This window comes from Pan troglodytes, chromosome 19 (assembly GCF_028858775.2).
Source record: "Pan troglodytes isolate AG18354 chromosome 19, NHGRI_mPanTro3-v2.0_pri, whole genome shotgun sequence".
NCBI lineage: Eukaryota > Metazoa > Chordata > Mammalia > Primates > Hominidae > Pan > Pan troglodytes.
The window spans coordinates 73754726-73775927 of NC_072417.2; the positions used below are offsets into that span (position 1 = coordinate 73754726).

A 21202-nucleotide genomic window follows, 5' to 3' on the forward strand; every position below is an offset into this window, starting at 1 on the left:
CACACCTGTAGTCCCAGCTACTAGGGAGGCCGAGGCACGAGAATTCCTTGATCCCAGGAGGCAGAGGTTGCTAGTGAGCCGAGATCACGTCACTGCACTCCAGCCTGGGTGATGGAGGGAGACTCTGTCTCAAAAAAAAGAAAAAAAACAGAACATATTTATACACAAATGGAAATGACCCAGAGGAGGAGAAATTAGTCTGGGTGTGGTGACACGTGCCTTAATCTCAGCTACTTGGGGGCTAAAGTTGGAGGATCACTTGAGGTCAGGAGTTTGGGGCTGCAGTGAGCTATAATTGCGCCTGTGAATAATCACTGCACCCCAGCCTGGGCATCATAGTCCCCGTCTTTAACATTTAGAAAGACAGAGAGAAAGGAGAGATTGATGAGGCAGGAGCAAGGAGGATAATTGTTGGAGCAGTAAAACTCTTGAAAAGGAGACAGTATGGAAGATATGGATAGTATCTTGAAAAATAAAGTGGATGAGAAGTGACACGAATAGTGGAAGAAACAAAGACGGTGGGCTATGAAAAATGACGGGGAGATACCAGGGATCAGTAGCTGACAGCATCTCAGAGTAGTAGCAGTCTGCATAAATTTTAAAAGCACTTGAGTTTCTGAGGGAGGAAGGAAGAGAAGTGGTTTGGAGGTAATATGAGGAATAGGCCACAGATAAGAATACCTATGAGAGGAAAAATAACCTCCTGTACTTGAAAAGTTGCAAGGGAGGTAGTTTTGCTAAGTGATAAACCGGGTTTCAGTTGGAATGGGAAGTTGATGGGAACATTTACAGAAGAGGCTAAGAATAAAGGGGAAGTGGTTGATGGCAGATGTTGAAATCAAAAGTGTGAAGTGAAATGGTTAGGATATTTGGTGAAGAGTGGGATATGGAATCAGAGTAATTGAAGCAGAGTAGCATGGAGATACTAGAGCAATAAACGGATGACGCAGATCCTACTGGTTGTGATTGAGGTGGAAAGGATTATAAAGCATGATGGAATTATCTTTTGGTAATCTCTTGGGTCAAACGTGGTGAACGGTAAGATGAATAATATAGAGCTACACAAACCGTTCTTGTGATATGGAGGCTGCTCCCTAATTACAATGCTAATATTTCATTTAGGATTTTTGTATTCATCGTTACGAAACAGGGTCTGTAGGTTTCCTTTTAGTGTTCATAATGCTTAGGTTTTACCAACAGGGTTATGATTACCTCTCCAAACAAGCTGGGATTTTTTTTTTTTTTCAAGCATTTCCATGCCCTGGAACCATCTGGTCTAGTGCTTTTTGGGGTAATGAATATCTTCGATTGTATTTATTTTTACTTAGTTGATCTATTCAGATTTTCTACATTTTCTTGAGCTGATTTTGCTTATTTATATTTTTATTGATATAAAGATTTTTTCTATTTGTATTTCTTGTGCCAACTGTATGTACATTCCCCCCATTCCCGTTTCTATACTGTTTTTAGGCCATTTGAAAATCTCAAAGGTTTTACAGGAAAGTACAGATTGATGAAGAAATGGCCAAAAACGGGAAAAGTGAACTTTAAAGTGATTCAACTACAAAACGTATGCTACTGAGCAAATACTAGTGTATTCCTCGCTCTGCGGCTTAACTCCATGAAAATCCGTGCAAAGGTTTTAGCGTTGGGATTGTGACCGACTCGGTGAAGAGAGGGGACGATCACCAAACCGTTAGAGCACTGGGGCTCTTGGCAGTGTTTGTCAGTTATTTTCAAGTGATAACTTGAAGTGATACCGCAGGAATAAAATGCTGTATCCAGAGCTGGTCGGAACGAGCACTACCTTTAACAAAAGCTGAAAAGATCTGCCTAGGAATTCGTTAGAATACAGCCCTCTTACGTCTCTGACATACCTAGTTATGTGAACCGAGACTGTGCAGCTGACGGTGGAAATTTCCTAAGCGCTTTTTAAACAACAGAACTGGACTCCCTCCCTCCTCCATTCCCAGTCGGATACGTCCCACCCAGATCCAGCTCAAGGGTGCCGCACTTGTTCCGGCCAGCTCACAATCGCCCTTTGGAAGGGAGGTTTCCCGCCATTTCGCTTAGGAGGAGGGTGAACTCTTCTCCCTTCATTCTCCACTCGCTGGGGGCCCGAGCCCACACCACCTTCCTAGCAAAGCAAGCAGCGGGACGCCAAGGCCAGCAGGCCGCATTAAGAACCCTGGACTGAGCCAAAAGCCTACACAGACCAAGCCGCTCGGGAAAGGATCAGCAACTGCCGACAACCCGGAGGGCCAAAACGCCCGCGGCGTGGGGGAAGCAAACTAGGAGGTGCGCGGGCCCAGCGCCAGCGGCGGGAGGAGGGAGCGCGGCCGTCGCAGGCGGGAGCGAAGGCGGGGACGGAGGGCGGGCTCGCTCCACTCGACTCCGGATTGGTCGAGCTTAGAGAGCCGAGTGACGTCAGCGGGGGAGAACGCCTGATTTGTGTGGTGGGCGCGGGCGGGGGGGAAGCGCAGTGCGCAGGCGCAACTGCCTGGCTCCGCTCGCCCCGGCGCTCCGGCCCAGCTCTCGCGGACAAGTCCAGACATCGCGCGCCCCCCCTTCTCCGGGACCGCCCCCTCCCCCTTCTCGGCGTCGTCGAAGATAAACAATAGTTGGCCGGCGAGCGCCTAGTGTGTCTCCCGCCGCCGGATTCGGCGGGCTGCGTGGGACCGGCGGGATCCCGGCCAGCCGGCCATGGCGGGGCTGTACTCGCTGGGAGTGAGCGTCTTCTCCGACCAGGGCGGGAGGAAGTACATGGAGGACGTTACTCAAATCGTTGTGGAGCCCGAACCGACGGCTGAAGAAAAGCCCTCGCCGCGGCGGTCGCTGTCTCAGCCGTTGCCTCCGCGGCCGTCGCCGGCTGCCCTTCCCGGCGGCGAAGTCTCGGGGAAAGGCCCAGCGGTGGCAGCCCGAGAGGCTCGCGACCCTCTCCCGGACGCCGGGGCCTCGCCGGCACCCAGCCGCTGCTGCCGCCGCCGTTCCTCCGTGGCCTTTTTCGCCGTGTGCGACGGTCACGGCGGGCGGGAGGCGGCACAGTTTGCCCGGGAGCACTTGTGGGGTTTCATCAAGAAGCAGAAGGGTTTCACCTCGTCCGAGCCGGCTAAGGTTTGCGCTGCCATCCGCAAAGGCTTTCTCGCTTGTCACCTCGCCATGTGGAAGAAACTGGGTAAGTTCCCTGGCTTGTTTGGCGCCCGCCCCTTTTTCAGGCAGTTCAGGGCTTTTATGGCACCAGCCCCGCTTGGGCCCCCGGCACCCAGAGCGCAACCAAAGTATACACTGATGGAAGTGACTAAAAGCTGTAATAGCGCTTTGCTGGGTGGAGGTCCGGGCAAACCAAGTGGCCTTGGGGAAGATAGGATTTTCGTCTCCCTGCAGCCTCTTCTTGCTTTATTTCCATCCTCCAAGGATCAATGGGAAGCAGTCCACTCCCTTCCCTGCTTCACTTTGGTGGCAACCAGAGAAAACGTGTTTGAAACCTGGCGCCAGATTTTGGCCAAAAGATAAATCGATGTTGCACCTGGGCCAGGCGAAGGAAAAACTGTAGTGTTTCCTTAGAGAATCTGTCATAATTCTGCTCCTGAAACTCTTATCCCTCTCGGTTGCCTCCTACCGGTGGTGTCAGTTCTCCAGATTGACCCGGGATTGCTGGGGTTGGTTGCTGGAGTAAAGCGTAAGCTAATTTAGAAGGGCTGAAATGTAACCATCCGGCAACTTAAAGTTTTGGAAGGAATTCCGTTGTAATGATGGTGAGATGTTTTTAGGATCATAAACCTGTACTGCTTATGAAAACTAAAAACGCGGAACGTGTTGTTACCTCTTAAAAACTGGCCCCGTGTTAAGGGTGTGCGTTAGATTCTGCTTGGGCTTTCTTTTTGGAAATTGCCTTAGCTGATTGCTTTCAGATAGTTCTCAACCGTTCCTAGTTTAAAAAGTACTTATAAATTGTAACTGCCCATCAAAATAAGAAAAGGCAAGGAATTATTGTATGCTAGAAGGAAATAAAGGTCTTAAATGTCTAAAAATTTCGGTGTAGTTGTAGTTTCATCTAAGTTTTTTTAAATGTTTGTAAAGCAGGCAGAATTTCTGTGCCCAACATTTACAGAATCATCTTACAGCATTATAATTGCTTATCTATTGCAGTGAATAAATGGCATGCATCTTTGTTAGAGCAAAGAAGACAATACTTCCAGTGGTGGGAAAAAACCTTGTTTATGGCAGCATAATAAAGTTGCTTTATTTTCAGCAGAGGGATAGAGACATAGAGAAAAGAGTTAGATTTAGCAAATACAGAACATTTTTAGAAAGGTATTGTCATAGAGTTGTAGATTAGCCGGTTTCAAAGTCTGTTTTCCATTTGCTTGGCTTTCTGCCAAGAATTAGTTGATTGACTCAAAAACCAGCCACTAGGCTTGTTGGAGGCGTTTCCCATCCATCCCAGGGGCCCCTCTTTATGGATTTATTTTGTTTTTGTGTAGGCACCGTAGAGCTGAAAGCACTGTAGTGTATTGTAGAAATATGTGATATCATTGACTGCAGGGCAACGAGAAGTCGACAGCAGCACAAGAGAGGAAGACTAGACACAGAACTATTTAGAGTCCTGTTTATTTTGCAGTATACTTGGAGTAACATGAATTTGCCATATGTTTGAACTTTAAGGATAAAAAATCTTTAAGGTATAAACTCCGTTACATTAGTATTAAAAAAAAATTTTTTTTTAAGAGACGGGCAGGGGCGGGGGACGGGTGTGGGCAGTCTTACTTTGTTGCCCAGGCTGGGCAACAAGCGATCCTGGGCTCAAGCGATCCTCCCTCCTCGGCCTCCGAAAGTGCTGGAATTACAGGCGTGAGCTACCCTGCCGGACCTTCCGGAACATTTTTTAATAAAGCAGGGGCCATGCTGTTAAATGTAAATATGTATGGTTTAGTTTTACATACACAGACTTTTCGAATTAAGCTGTCACTCTTATGATGCATAAAGTTTAGAGCCTTATACTCCAGAAAAATGTTAAAGTTTGTTTTGTACCACAGCTAGACCTCAGACTTCGTCCTCAAAGCTTGAAAAAAAAAAAATAAAGTATGCTAATTATTTTGGGAGTCTTGACAAAGGAAACGAAGGTTTAAAATTTTTTTTCAATCACAAATTCTTGGATGGCTCCACATTTTCTGTAAAGTAAACTGTAGTTTGCAATCTGCAGGCCAACCCCTTTCCTGTACATATTCAGCCTCTCCAGTAAATTATATTTGTTAACACGAATTTCCATTACATTAGTCTCTACTCACCTTTTTTCAGGGCACATGGAAATACTCCATTTCCATTTTCTTGGGTTCTGCCTCTCTCACCCTGCCCTCCCAACAAGGAAAACTCAAACAAAAATATATCCATCATGTAGATTCCCAGTCAGTATGTTTTCTTCTGTGAAGACTACTTTCTTTTGGAATTGAGCACCCTTTTTTCTACTTTTGTAGTGCTCATTGGATTGTAGTAATAGTTCTCAAACTTTTTGCTGTCAGAACCCTTTATATGCTTATTGAGGACCCCAAAGAGTTTTTATGTGGGCTACATCTTCCAGTATTTACTATATGAGAAATTTAAACTTAGGCAATTTAAAAATATTTCTTTAAAAACAAACTTATATGTTTATATATATATTTTAAAGAAAAACCACTTTTTTCCCCAAATAAGAAATAGTGGTGGGAGGAGTGGGGTTGTTTTACATTTTGCAAACCTCTTTCAATGTCTGGCTTAATAGAAGACAGCTGAATGGCCGGGCGCACGCCTGTAATCCCAGCACTTTGGGACACAAAGGCAGGCGAATCACCTGAGGTCAGGAGTTTGAGACCAGCCTGGCCAACATGGTGAAACCCCGTCTCTACTAAAAATACAGAAATTAGCCGGGTGTGGTGGTGCATGCCTGTGATCCTAGTTACTCAGAAGGCTTAGGCAGAGAGAATTGCTTGAACCCGCGAGGCGGAGGTTGCAGTGAGCTGGGATTGGGCCACTGCACTCCAGCCTGGGCAACAGAGTGAGACTCCGTCTCAAAAAAAAAAAAAAAAAAGACAGCTGAATTATCATATACACTTCTGCACTCAATCTCTTGCGCTATTTGGTTGAAGTATCTAAAGAAAAAGCAGCCCCACATGCATATGTAGTAGGAAAAAGGAGAAATATTTTATTAGTCTTTTCAGATAATTGTGGATATTCTGCACTAAAATGGTAGCTATTTTCCCCCCCAGAGAAAGGTGGAAGAAAAGTAGTTTCTTAAAGTTTGCTGAATTGGAATTTGAAACCTTAGTAATGAATTTCATACTTAATACGTTAAGATCCATTGGTCTATTTTGTACTTTGAACGAATCTCATCCATGTGTGATTTTTGTGACATAGTGCATTAGTTATTTGGAAAATAATGGTTCACTTAGTTAAGAACGTCCTCTGAATAGCAACACATTTCATTACACAATATCAAAGAAAATCATGTTTGTTAATATCACTGATCTCATCAGAAAACTCTTTAAATATTGGGAAGCTATCTAGTTCACTGTTGTGGATACACATTATCCAAAATGTATTTTTCAAGCAACAATTAGAAATGTATCACTGAGAACAAATACTGTCAGTTTTTCTTGAAGCGAAAAGCTCACTTTATGTTGAAGATGTACACCAAATGCCCAAGTCTTATTAACACAGTTTATCAGTCTCTCAAGTAAAGATGATGGTCCATGAAAAATGTGGCTAGTTCATTACATGACTCAGACAATCACAGGTGCTTTTCCTGTAGTATGTAACAAAAGCCTGTTTATATAGTCTCCTTTTTGTCATATAGAATATTAAAAAGATGTGCAGCCTGGACAACATGGCAAGACCCTGTTGCTATACAAAATAAAAAATTAGCTTGGCATGGTAGCATGTGCGTGTAGTCTCTGCTACTCCAGAGGCTGAGATGGAAGGATCGCTTGAGCCTGGGAGGTGGGGTTACAGTGAACCATGATGGAGCCTGTGCACTCAGCCTGGGCAACAGAAAAAAAAAGTAGGTATTCATGGGTTGGGATTTAATACAATTAATTTTTATTGTGTCATCAAGGATATTCTTTTTTTAATTTTAATTTTTGTTTTTTGAGACGGAGTCTCACTGTATTGCCCAGGCTGGAGTGCTGTGGCACAATTTCAGCTCACTGCAACCTCCGCCTCTCAGGTTCAAGCGATTCTCGTGCCTCAGCCTTCTGAGTAGCTGGGACTATAGGCATGTGCCATCATACCCAGCTAATTTTTGTATTTTTTTTAGTAGAGATGGGGTTTCGCCATGTTGGCCAGGCTGGTCTCGAACTCTTGACCTCAAGTGATCCATCTGCCTCGGCCTCCCACAGGCATGAGCCACCACTCCTGGCCAGGAATATTCTTAAGTGAAACTAGCTTGCTTTTTTTGGACTGTAATTAGGTAGCTGTGAAGAATGCAATGACTAATGGCTCAATCTGGTGCCACTGCCTTGACTCCTGCCAAGGTACCAGCAGTTTACCAGCCATTGCTTTCTACCATCAGTACAAATGTCAGCACAGTGAAAAGGGCAAATAAACTCTTAGAATTATTATGAAAATAGTTTTGGCCTTGTAGAATCCCTATAAAGATTACACAGACCACTGGGAGATGCTAGTCTGCTATAGTATCTGCCTGTCAGCTAAATCTTGAGGTCTTTGGGGCCAGAGATACTGCCTTACTCATCTTTAATCGTTTTAGGATGACCACATAATACCTTGCCCAAAGTAGCTGCTCAACAACTAGTTGAGTTTAGTTGAATTTCTGTTGAGTGTAAGTAAATAAATGGACTTTCTTCCATTTTTTTAATTAAAATTTCTCCTTTTAAAAAATTGTGCTAAAATACAGATAACATAAAGTTTATACCAGGACAGGCGTGGTGGCTCACGCCTGTAATCCCAGCACTTTGGGAGGCCAAGGCGGGCGGATCACCCAAGGTCAGGAGTTTGAGATCAGCCTGGCCAACATGGTGACACTCCGTCTCTATTAAAAATACAAAAAAATTAGCTGCACGTGGTGGTGTGTACCTGTAATCCCAGCTACTGGGGAGGCTGAGGTGGGAGAATTGCTTGAACCCGGGAGGCAGAGGTTGCAGTGAGCTGAGATCACGCCATTGCACTCCAGCCTGGGAGAAGAAGTGAGACTCTGTCTCATAAATAAATAAATAAAATTTATACCATTTTAGCCATTTTTAGGTATATAATTTAGTGGCATTAAGTGTATTCATAATGTTGTACAACCATCACCACTATCAGTTTTCAAAACTTCATCAGCTCAAATAGAAACTCTGTGTCCATTAAATAATATCTCATTGTTTCCCCCTTTCCCATCTCTGGTAACCTCCCCATTCTACTTTGTACTGCTATGAATTTGACTATTCCAGTACTCCATTTAAGTAGAAAAGTGTTCTTTTGTGTCTAACTTATTTTACTTAGCATGTCTTTAGAGTTAGAGTTCATTCATATTGTACCATGAGTCAGAATTTCTGCTGAATAATATCCCATCATATAGATGTATGCATGCCACATTGTGTTTATCCAGTTTTCTGTTGATGGACATTTGGGTTGTTTCCAGTTTTTGGCTATTGTGACTAGTACTGCTGTGAACATTGGTGTACAAGCATTTGTTTGCATCCCAGTTTTTCAATTCTTTTGGGTATGAACCTATAAGTGGAATTGCTGGATCATATGGTAATTCTATGTTTAACATTTTAAGGACTTGCCAAACTGTTTACACAGCAGCTGTACCATTTTACATTCCTACCAGCAATGTATGAAGGCTTCAATTTCCCCATATTCTAACGCTTGTTAACTTTTCCATTAAAAAAAAAATCCTGATGAATGTGGACTGTCTTACATTTTAAAATTATACCTTTTCTATGTTACTGAGCCCTTCTTGAATTATTTGGTGTTAAGCTTGACCTCTCTTGTCTTTCTAATGATGTATACGCCTCCCAAATTTACAAAGGAAAATTTTTTAAATGGCTTATTTTTGTCTTGAGGTAGGGAGATTTGGTAAATACAGTATGGAATGAAAGAGTAGATAAATATATTCTTTTTTTTTTTTTTTTTTGTGACAGGGTCTTGCTCTGTTGTCCAGGCTGGAGTGTAATGGCATGATCAAAGGTCCCTGCAGCCTTGACTTCCTTGGCTCAAGGGATCCTCCTGCCTCAGCCTCTGAAGTAGCTGAGAGTACAGGCATGTGCCTGCCAAGTAGCTGAGAGTACAGGCATGTGCCTGCCAAGTAGCTGAGACTACAGGCATGTGCCCAGCTAATTTTTTTTTTTAATTTTTTTTTTATAGAGACAGGGTCTTGCCATGTTGCCCAGGCTGGTTCCTTACCCTGGATTCAAGAAGTCTTCCCAGCTTGGCCTCCCAAAATGCTGTTATTACAGGCATAAGCCACCACATCCAGGCCTGAATATATTCTTTATTAAAAGGTCATTATTTTTCTTTTTTCTTTATTCATGATCATAAGTTTTAGGTTATGCCTAATTTATATTCACATATATATGTTTACTGCCCTTTTATTATGCTTGCCTTCTAAGAAATAAGTTTTTTTGTTTGTTTTGTTTTGTTTTATTTTTGAGATGGAGTTTTGCTCTTGTTGCCCAGGCTGGAATGCAATGGCGCGATCTCAGCTCACTGCAACCTCCACCTCCTGGGTTCACACCATTCTCCTGCCTCAGCCTCCCGAGTGGCTGGGACTACAGGCGCCCGCCACCACGCCCGGCTAATTTTTTGTATTTTTAGTAGAGACGGGGTTTCACCGTGTTAGCCAGGATGGTCTCGATCTCCTGACCTCGTGATGTGCCCTCCTCGGCCTCCCAAAGTGCTGGGATTACAGGCGTGAGCCACCGCGCCCGGCCTTTATTATGTATATCTTTAACCAATATACAGTACATTTTGTATTTTGTTTGTTTGTTTTTTAAGACGGAGTCTTGCTTAATCTCCCGGGCTGGAGTGCAATGGCGTGATCTCGGCTCACCGCAACCTCCGCCTCCTGGATTCAAGCGATTCTCCTACCTCAGCCTCCCCAGTAGCTGGAATTACAGGCGCGCACTACCACGCCCAGCTAATTTTTTGTATTTTTAGTAGAGATGGGGTTTCACCATGTTGGCCAGGCTGGTCTCGAACTCCTGACCTCGTGATCCACCCGCCTTGGCCTCCCAAAGTGCTAGGATTACAGGTGTGAGCCACAGTGCCCAGCCTGCATGGTTTTTATAACTTATATATGACATCTTACTATATGTATGCTATTGTCATCCCTTATGTGTTGGTTTCACTTTCTGCAGTTTGTTACCTTTGTTCAATGTTGAAATATTAAATATAAAATTGTAGAAATAAACAATTTGTAAGTTTAACTTGTGTGCTGTTGGGAGTAGCATGATGAAATCTTGTCTCGTCCCACTGTGTCAGCCCTGGATGTTAATCATTTCTTTGCCCAGCATATCTACGCTGTATATGCTACCTACCTGTTAGTCACTTAGTAGCTTGTTAGTCACTTAGTAGCCATCTTGGGTGTGGTTATCGGATCAACTCTTATGGTATTGCAGTGTTTATGTTCAAGTGACTCTTATTTTACTTAATAATGGACCCAAAGAGCAAGAGTAGTAATGCTGGCATATTGTTATACTTGTTTTATTTTATTAATGTTGTTAATTTCTTACTGTGCCTAATTTATAAATTACATTTTATCATAGATATGTATTTATAGGAGCCAAGCACGGTGGCTCACGCCTGTAATCCCAGCCCTTTGGGAGGCAGAGGTGGGCGGATCATGAGGTCAGGAGATCAAGACCATCCTGGCCAACATGGTGAAACCCTGTCTCTACTAAAATACAAAAAACTAGCCGGGCATGGTGGTGCACACCTGTAGTCGCAGCTACTCGGGCGGCTGAGGCAGGGGAATTGCTTGAACCCGGGAGGTGGAGATTGCAGTGAGCCGAGATCGCGCCACTGCACTCCAACCTAGCAACAGAGTGAGACTCTGTCTCAAAAAAAAAAAAAAAAAAAAAAGATACGTATGTACGTATAGGAAAAAACATAGTGTATATAGGATTTGGTACTATCCAAAGTTTCAGGCATCCTTTGGGGGTTTTGGAACATATGCCCCTGCGATAAGGGGGTACTACTCTATTCTTCTGGGTCTTACTTTTTTGGTTCAGTATTGTATGTGATTTCTTCATGTTGACACACGTAGCTCTAGTTCGTTCATTTTCACTTATGGATAGTATAAATATACCAATATCGTGCTCATCCATTGTATCCTTGAAGGATATTTAGTTTTACAACTATATATAATTAAAAACAATGATGTTTGGAATATTTCCGTACATGTCTTTGGTGGTTCTTCAAATATCTGAGGGGTTCTCTGAGAGCCCAGGTTTGGCAAAGTAAAGCCTACAGGCCGCATTGGGCTACCACCAATTTTTGTAGATAAAATTTTTTTTATTGGAGCACTGCCAAGATCATTTGTTTATACAATGTCTGTAACTGCTTTCACACTTCAACAGCAGAGTTGAATAGTTGTGACAGATACCATATGTTTTGCAAAGCCAAAAGTATTTTCTGGTCTTTCATAGAAAAGGTTTGCTGACCCTGCTCTAGTGTACTAGGGGAACAATTGCTGGGTCATGAGATATGATATCTTGGACCTCACTAGATATTGCCAAATTGCTTTCCAAGGTGTTTATACCTGTTTATTCCCCTGAAGAAGTGTAGGAGAGTATCATTCTTTCACCTTCTTGCCAATACTTGAAGTGATCTGCATTTTATGGTGGTGAAATTATATCTTATTGTGGTTTTAATTCTCATTTCCCTGATTACTCATAAGATTGAGTACCTTATTATTTTTGAGACGGAGTCTCGCTCTGTTGCCCTGTTGCCCAGGCTGGAGTGCAGTGCCTCGATCTCAGCTCATTGCAACCTCTACCTCCCAGGTTCATGCGATCCTCCTGCCTCAGCCTCCCAAAGTAGCTGGGATTACAAGCATGCACCACCACCCCAGCTAATTTTTCTATTTTTAGTAGAGTTAGGGTTTCACCATGTTGGCTAGGCTAGTCTCGAACTCCTGACCTCAAGTGATCTGCACGCCTTGGCCTCCTAAAGTGCTGACATTATAGGTATAAGCCACTATGCCTGGCCATGTTTTCTTTTTATGAAATACCTTTTAATTTTTTTGCCCATGTTAACACTGAATTGTTTTCTTGCTGATTTGTAGAAATTCTTTATGTATTTTATGGGGTTTTTTTGTTTTGTTGGGTTTTTTTTTGAGACAGGGTCTTGCTCTGTCACCCAGGCTGGAGTGCAGTGGCACGATCTTGGCTCTGCCTCCCAGTTTCAAGCAATCCTCCTGCCTCAGCCACTTGAGTAGCTGGGATTACAGGCATGTGCTACAATGCCTGACTAATTTTTGTGTTTTTTGTAGAAATGGGGTTTCACCATGTTTGCCAAGCTGGTCTTGAACTCCTGGCCTCAAGTGATCCACCTGCCTCGGCCTCCCAAAGCGCTGGGATTGTAGGTGTGAGCTGCCGCGCCTGGCCCAAAATTCTTTATGTATTTTGGATACTAATTCTTTGTTACAGAGTTAGCGGGTATCTTCCAGTTTTTAGTTTGTCTCTTCACTTCGTGATGTTTATTAATGAACAGAAGATCTTAAACTTATGTAATTTTATTAATCATTTTCTTGATATCTCATGTTTTTAAAGATGCTATTGTGTTCTCTTCTAAGAGGTATACAGCTCTGCTTTCACAATTAAGTCCTCCTATCATTTTTGTTTTTGTCCTTTACCTATGTGCTGTCCAATTGACTGGAGTACACATGTAGCCACTGACTACATGTAGTCAGTGGCTACATGTGGGTATTTAAAAAAAGAAAACAGATTTATAGAGGTATAATTGACATACAATAAATGGTACACATTTAAAGTATACTCTTTGATAATTTTTGACATATGCGCATGTCAAGCCATCATCACATTCAAAGCAATAAACATCTATCACGCCCAAAAGTTTCCTTGTGACCATTTGCAATTATCCCACATTCTCCAATCTCCATTTCTAGGTAACCACTGAGCCACTTTCTGTCTTGTAGATTATTTTTTCTATAATTTTATATACAGTCATATGTTGCTTAACAACAGGGATATGTTCTGAGAAATGTGTCTTAGGTGATTTTGTGTTGGTGTGCAAATATCAGAGTGTACTGACACAAACCTAGATGGTATAGCCTACTGCACACCTAGATTGTATAGCCTGTTGCTCCTAGGCTACAAACCTGTATGCAGGTGGTATGGTATCATTGTTAACTTCCTGATTTTGATGGGATCGTAGTTATGTAGGAGACTGTCCTTGTGTGTAGGAATTAAATACTATAAATATTTAAAATTGATGGGATTTGGTGGTTTACATACTATTGCTTCAAGAAAAAGAAAATAGAATTATTCTTGCAAAAAAAGGAAAGGTAAAGCTGAAGATATAAAAAGATCAGAAACCCGGATACTTTTAGGAATCTAGGTAGCAGTTTCATCAGGGTCTTGCTGCTGGACGTGTACCAGATAACAGTCTGTTTTTTTTCAATGAAGAGAATAAATAAGAAACAGCAGCATTTGGAGTCACCATTTGGTTATGATAATTCACTGTCATTTTCCAAGAGCTATCAGACTTTTGCAGTGGGCAAACTATGTAATAGGAATAGATGGGATTTACCACCCCTTCTTCTTTCATGTTTTACTGGTGGCAGGAATCTTTGTTATTCTTTGAAGGATGCGACAGTGCTTTTAAATTATTAGTTTGGAGTAGAGTCTCATTGTTGAGGTGCTCCAAAGTCTTGCACTTGGCCTTTTCTACCATAATAGGCTTCCTAACCTATCAGTTAAGAGCTTTCAGGAGAAGCTATTAGTTTTTGTCCAGCCAGTTGATATTCCATTCAGTCTGTGGAATTGGGGAATTGTGTACTATGTAATACTAAATAGTATTACTGCTTAAATAAGCCCTTTAAATAAGGGCTAAAGTGAAAGCAGTGTAGCCTTTTTTTTTTTTCATTTGGACTATTTCTTCAGAAAAAATTCTCAAAACTGAATTATTTGCTTAAACAATGTATACCTTTTGATGGTTGCCAATAAGTATTTTCAAATTGCTTCCCTGAAGGCTTACATCTCCGTACTACTTTGGAATTGGAATTCTGTAAGAACTCTTAAGTGATTGAGAGTATGTGCCCTAGAGTTGTACTGCCTAGGTTCGAATTCCAGCTTCTCCACTTACTGAGAGTTGACAGCGTGCTGGCAGCCCTCGCTGGCTCTCAGCGCCTCCTCAGCCTCGGCGCCTACTCTGGCTGCGCTTGAGGAGCCCTTCAGCCCGCCACTGCACTGTGGGAGCCCCTCCCTGGGCTGACCGAGGCCGGAGCCGGCTCCCTCAGCTTGTGGGGGAGGTGTGGAGGGAGAGGCGCGGGTGGGAACTGGGGCTGCGTGCTGCACTTGTGGGCCAGCGCGAGTTCCAGGTGGGCGTGGGCTCTGCAGGCCCTGCACTCGGAGCGGCCAGCTGGTGCTGCTGGCCGCAGGCGGTGAGGGGCTTAGCACCCGGGCCACTAGCTGCGGAGGGTGCGCCGGGTCCCCCAGCAGTACTGGCCCACCAGCGCTGCGCTGGATTTCTCGCCGGGCCTTAGCTGACTCCCCATGGGGCAGGGCTTGGGACCTGCAGCCTGCCATACCTGAGGCCCCCACCCCGCCTCGCGCAGCCCAAGCCTCCCCAATGAGCACCACCCCCTGCTCCACGGTGCCCGGTCCCATCGACTGCCCAAGGGCTGAGGAGTGCGGGCCCAAGGGCTGAGGAGTGTGGGCGCAAGGCCCGGGACTGGCAGGCAGCTCCACCTGCGGCCCTGGTGCGGGATCCACTGCGAAGCCAGCTGGGCTCCTGAGTCTAGTGGGGACTTGGAGAACCTTTATGTCTAGCTAAGGGATTGTAAATACACCAATCAGCACTCTGTATCTAGCTAATCGGGTGGGGACTTGGAGAATATGTCTAGCCAAGGGATTGTAAATATACCAGTCAGCACTCTGTGTCTAGCTCAAGGTTTGTAAATGCACCAGTCAGTGCTCTGTGTCTGGCTGATCTAGTGGGGACTTGGAGAACTTTTGTGTCTATCTCAGGGATTGTAAATGCACCAATCAGCACCCTGTCAAAACGGACCAATCAGTTCTCTGTAAAACAGACCAATCAGCTCTCTGTAAAATGGACCAATCAGCAGGATGTGGGTGGTGCCAGATAAGGGAATAAAAGCAGGCTTCTCCAGCCAACATTGGCAACACGGTGGCGTGGCTTCCACACTGTGGAATCTTAGTTCTTTTGCCCTTTGCAATAAATCTTGCTGCTGCACACTGTTTGGGTCCACACTGTCTTTATGAGCTGTAACACTCACTGCGAAGGTCTGCAGCTTCACTCCTGAAGCCAGGGAGACCACCAACCCACCAGAAGGAACGAACAACTCCAGACGCAAGGCATTAAAAGCTGTAATACTCACCGGGAAAGTCTGCAGCTTCACTCCTGAAGCCAGCGAGACCACGAACCCACCAGAAGGAAGAAACTCTGAACACATCCGAACATCAGAAGGAACAAATTCTGGACACACTGCCTTTAAGAACTGTAACACTCATGGCAAGGGTCTGCGGTTTCATTCTTGAAGTCAGTGAGACCAAGAACCCACCAATTCCGGACACATTACTACCTTTGTGACCTTGAGTAAAACTATTTGCACCAGGGTATCCTTACCTATAAAATAGAGATGTTATAGCAATTTATTGGTTTTTGCCTTTATGACATGCATATTTTCTTGCTTAAGAAAATTTTCCTTAGGCTGGGTATGGTGGCTCACACCTCTAATCCCAACACTTTGGGAGGCTGAGGTGGGCAGATTGCTTGAGCCCAGGAATTCAAGACCAGCCTGGGCAACATAGTGGAACCCCCTCTGTACAAAAAATACAAAAATTAGCTGGGCGTGGTGGCGTGCACTTGTAGCCAGCCCAGGCAAACCCAGCTGCTTGGGAGGCCCAGGTGGGAGGATCGCTTGAGCCGAGGAGGCGGAGGTTGTGGTGAGCCAAGATCATGCCACTGCATTGCAGCCTGGGTGACAGAGTGAGACTCTGTCTGAGGAAAAAATGAAAAGAATACTTAAGTGAGAGTTAGTGTACTAGATGGTGCTGTCTTTTAATGCACTTCTAGTTTTATGTCATTAAAAAAATTAAAATATAAAGTAGAAAATAAATACTATAGTTAAGGAAGACAACATAAAAATACCAGTTCCTTAATATATAAATTTAGTGCAGTTTCAATCAGAATCTCAAGAAGGTTTTTTAATTTTGCAAGTTGCTACTAAAGTTCCTTTGGAAAAGTATGTGGGAGAATTTTCTTTTTACTTTTTTTTTTTTTTTTTTTTTTGGTAGAGATAGGGTCTTACTATGTTGCACAGACTGGTCTTGAACTCCTGGGCTGAAGCTATCCCCTCCTGCCTTGGCCTGCCAAAGTGCTGGGATTACAGATGTAAGCCACCGCGCCTGCACCTCCTTCCCCCCTTTTTAAGCGACAGGATCTCTGTGTTGTCCAGGCTGGAGTATAGTAGCTATTCACAGGTTCAATCACAGTGCACTATAGCTTCTAACTCCTGGGCTCAAGCATCCTCCTGCCTCAGCCTCCCAAGTAGCTGGGACTGCAGGAATGAGTGACTGCACCCAGCTATGTAAGATTAATTTTTTTGTTTTTGTTTTTTTTGGAGGCAGAGTCTTGCTGTCACCCAGGCTGAAGTGCAATGGCATGATCTCGGCTCACTGCAGCTTCTGCCTCCCAGGCTTAAGTGATTCTCGAGCCTCAGCCTCCTGTAACTGGGGTTATGGGTGTGGTGGCACACAACTGTAATCCCAGCTACTCTGGAAGCTGAGGCACGAGAATTGCTTTAACCTGGGTGGCGGAGGTTGCAGTGAGCTGAGATTGAGCCACTGTACTCTAGCCTGGGCGACAGAGCAAGGCTCTGTCTCAAAAAAAAAAAAAAAAGGAAAACTAAAAAGAAAAAGAAGGCCAGGTTCAGTGGCTCATGCCTGTAATCCCACCAGCACTTTGGGAGGCCGAGGTGGCAGATTACTGAAGGTCAAGAGTTCGAGACCAGCCTGGCGAACATGGTGAAATCCCGTCTCTACTAAAAATACAAAAATATTAGCCTGGTGTGGTGGCACATACCTATAATCCCAGCGACTCGGGAGGCTGAGACAGGAGAATCCCTTGAACCCAGGAGGCAGAGGTTGCAGTGGGCCAAGATCACGCCTCTGCACTCCGGCCTGGGTGACAGAGTGAGACTGTCTCAAAAAAAGAAAAAGAATTGAGGGATACTTAAACTACCAATTATTAAAAAGTACTATAAATAGATTAGTAGGATGAGTTTAGAAATAGATCTAAGGCAAAATGTAGCATATAATAAAGGTGACATTTCAAATGAATAGGGAAAGTATGAATTAGTCATTTTTAGGTCATTGCAAAATATCTCTTTATTCATGTTAGGCTTTTGACCAAAAGTGTGATTTAAATAATATTGCATCTAAGGATATTTATTTTTAGCTCGTTTTTTCACTTGCCATTTTGTTTTAGGTGATTTTGTGAATGGCTGAATTATTTGTATACTGTAGGTAAATTTTGTTGTGTTTTCTTTCTTTTACTCTTTCTTTAGGAGACTGAGTCTTGCTCTGTCGCCCAGTCTGGAGTGCAGTGGCACGATTATAGCTCACTGCAGCCTTGAACTCCTGAGCTCAAGTGATCCTCCTGCCTCCTCCTCTGAAGAAGTTAGAACTAACAGATGCATGCCACTAAACCTGGTTAATTTAAAAAAAAATTTTTTTTTTTTTTTTTTGTAGAGACAGAATGTGGCTGTGTTCCCCAAGCTGGTCTCCTGGCCTCAAGTGGTCCTCCTGCCTTGGCCTCCCAAAGCACTGTGAATGTAGGCATGAGCCACTGTACCCTGCCAAATTTTGTTTTTTGAATGTGCTGTAGAACTTCTGAGAGTTCACCTCATTTATTCATTCACATTTATTGTAGTAGAAGTTTTTTGTTTGTTTGTTTTTTAATTTACTTCAGTTTGTTTAAAAAGAAAGAGGATAGCCAGGCACAGTAGCACATGCTTATAGTCCCAGCTGCTTGGGAGGCTGAGGCAGGAGGATTGCCTGAGCCCAGGAGGTCAAGGTTGTAGTATGTGATGATCACACCTGTGAATTAGCCTGCACTCCAGCCTGGGCAACATATTGAGACCCTGTTGTTAAAAAAAAAAAAAAAAAAACAGAAGAAAGGGTTTTATCAAAAGCTAGTAAACACCCCAAATAATTGAAAGGGCTGAAGAAACATACAATATACTCTAGGCTGAGCTTCTAGGAAATAACTTCTGCAACCAGATTGCAAACTGGATGGGCTATGAAGCTGTCCTTGCTGTGATTTCTGCCGGCAAAATTGATACCTTTTCTCTGCTTTTTTTTATTTTAAATATTGCAAAATATAGCATATGTATAGAAAAGGTCATAAAACATAAATGTACACTTCAATGAATAATTATAAACTGAACACCATCCAGTTAGGAAAGAACATTGTCTGCACTGCAGATATCTGTATGTCCTTTCTGATCTCATATTTCTATCTCCCCCTAAAAAACTACCTTCCTGACTTTCGTCATGAGAGTTCTGTAATGGTTTACTTGTTTTTCTTAATAGTTTTACCACTTTTCTCTAAACATGATGGTTGTTTTTGAAGAAAATCATGCTGTATGTGTTCTTTTATCATGTGCTGCTTGTGAGATTCTTGTGTGCTTTATGTAGTATTGCCCATTTTCATGTTGAACAACTTGGGCTGTTGCCCATTTGTAGCCCTTATTATTGTTTTAGAGACAGGGTCTTGCTGTATTTCCCAGGCTGTAAACTCCTGGGCTCAAGCGATCCCCCTGCCTCACAGCCTCCTGAGCAGCTGGTACTACAGGCACATACTACCATGGTTGACTCATGTATTTGTTGTATATATATGTTAATTTGTGGTATATACCTAGGAGGTAGTCAAAGAGTATACATATCTTTACCTTTAATAAGTAATGCCTAAATGTTACCTGCAATGTACCAGTTTACACTTTCACAGTAGTTGATGATAGTACATGTTGCTCCATTTTCTTGACCTCAGTTTGGTTGCTATTGTCGAACTTTAGTTTGTGTGGTCTTGTAGTTATGCAGCACTATCTCATTGTGGTTTTAAATTAGTATTTCTCTGATAATTAAAGAAGCTGAATACCTTTGCATATTTTGTGGCTGTTTGGATTTCCTATTTTGTAAAAGGCTTGTTTAAGCTTTTTGTCCATTCTCCCATTTGGGTAGTCTGTCTCATTGATTTGATTTGTAGGAAAATTTTATATATTCTGGATGCTTTTCCTTTGGTGCATAGGTGTGTGTATTTCTGTTCTGTGTGTTGTTTTTATTTTAATAATGGTATCTTCTGAAGAATAGTTTTTTTAGTTGCTTTTAAAAAATGTGCAATGTGATAGATGATTTTATGTATGTATACATTGTGAAATGATTACCACAGTCAAGTTAATTAACACATCCATCACCTCACATAGTTACCTTTTTTTTGGTGGTGAGAACACTCAAGATTTATTTTCAGCAAATTTCAAGTATACAAAACAGTATTATTAACTATACTCTCTGTGTTGTACATTAGATACTAAGAACTTACTCATAATGGGAAGTTTGTGCTGTTTGACCAACATCTCCCCACTTCTCCCAACCCCTAATCCCTGGCAACCATCCTTCTACTCTTTCCTTCTGTGACTTTTTCTTTAGATTCCACGTATAAGTAAGATCACACAGTATTTGTTTTTTCTGTGTTTGGCATATTTCACTTAGCATAATGTCCTACAGGTTCATCCTTGTGTTGCACATGGCAGGATTTCCTTTTTTTTTTTTAATGGCTGAACGATATTCCATTGTGTATACATACATTTTCTTTATTTATTTATCTCTTGCTGGATACTTAGATTGTTTTCATATCTTGGATGTTTTGAATAATTCTGCAGGGAGTGTTGAGGTACATGTATCTCTCTGAGAGACTGATTTCATTTTCTTTGGATATACATTCAGAGGTGCAATTCCTGAGTCATATGGTACTTCTATTTTTAGTTATATTTTTAATTCTATAATATTTTCCATAATAGCTATGCCAATTTACATTTCTATCAGCAGTGTACAAATGTTCTCCCTTCTTCACATCCTGGCCAGCACTTGTTTACTGTTATCTTTTTGATGATAGCCATCCTAATAGGTGTGAGTTTATCTCTCTCTTTATTTATTTATTTTTTTTAATTTTTTTTTAGATGGGTCTTCTCGCTCTGTTGCTCAGGCTGGAGTGCAGTGGTGTGATCACTGTAGCCCCAGACTCCTTGGCTCAATGGAACCTCCTGTCTCAGCCTCCTGAGTAGCTAGGACTACAGATGTGTGCTACCATGCCCGGCTAATTTTTAAATTTTTAGTGGAGATGGGTCTCGCTATGTTGTCTATGCTGGTGATAAATTCCTGGCCTCAAGCGATCTTCCTGTCTCATTTTGTTTTTGATTTGAATTTCTGTCGTGATGATTGATTTTGAGCTTCTGTTCATATACTTGTTGCCCATTTGTATGACTTCTTTGACAAATGTCTATTCAGGTCATTTGCCCAGTTTTTTTTTGGGTTTGTTTTGTTTTGTTTTGTTTTGTTTTGAGACAGAGTCTCGCCCTGTCACCCAGGCTGGAGTGCAGTGGCATGATCTCGGCCCACTGTAAACTCCACCCCCTGGGTTCAAACTATTCTCCTGTCTCAGCCTCCCCAGTGGCTAGGATTACAGGCGCCTGCCACCATGCCTGGCTAATTTCTGTATTTTTTGTAGAGACGGGGTTTCACCGTGTTGGCCAGGCTGGTATTGAACTCCTGACCTCGTGATCCACCCACTTCGGCCTCCCAGAGTGCTGGGAATACAGGCATGAGCCACCGCGCCCGGCCTGCCCAGTTTTTAACTGTGTTTTTGTTTGTTTGTTTGTTTGTTTGTTTTGCTATTGAGTTGTATGATTTCCTTATATATTTTGGATATTAATCTCTTACCACATAGTGTAAAGTTTGTAAATATT

General features: G+C 42.9%; 1 protein-coding gene across 6 annotated transcripts in view; it reads left to right on the plus strand.

The window, feature by feature from the left end:
* The window catches only part of PPM1D (protein phosphatase, Mg2+/Mn2+ dependent 1D), a 150412-nt gene that overhangs the window by 84619 nt on the left and 44591 nt on the right, over nt 1-21202 (plus strand). For 4 of the 6 annotated variants that reach the window (XM_063798029.1, XM_063798030.1, XM_063798031.1 and 1 more), the window contains one exon: nt 1471-3175. In XM_063798029.1, coding sequence (XP_063654099.1) covers nt 2704-3175 — 472 coding nt within the window. In that variant the 5' untranslated portion in view covers nt 1471-2703. 6 annotated transcript variants of the gene reach the window in all.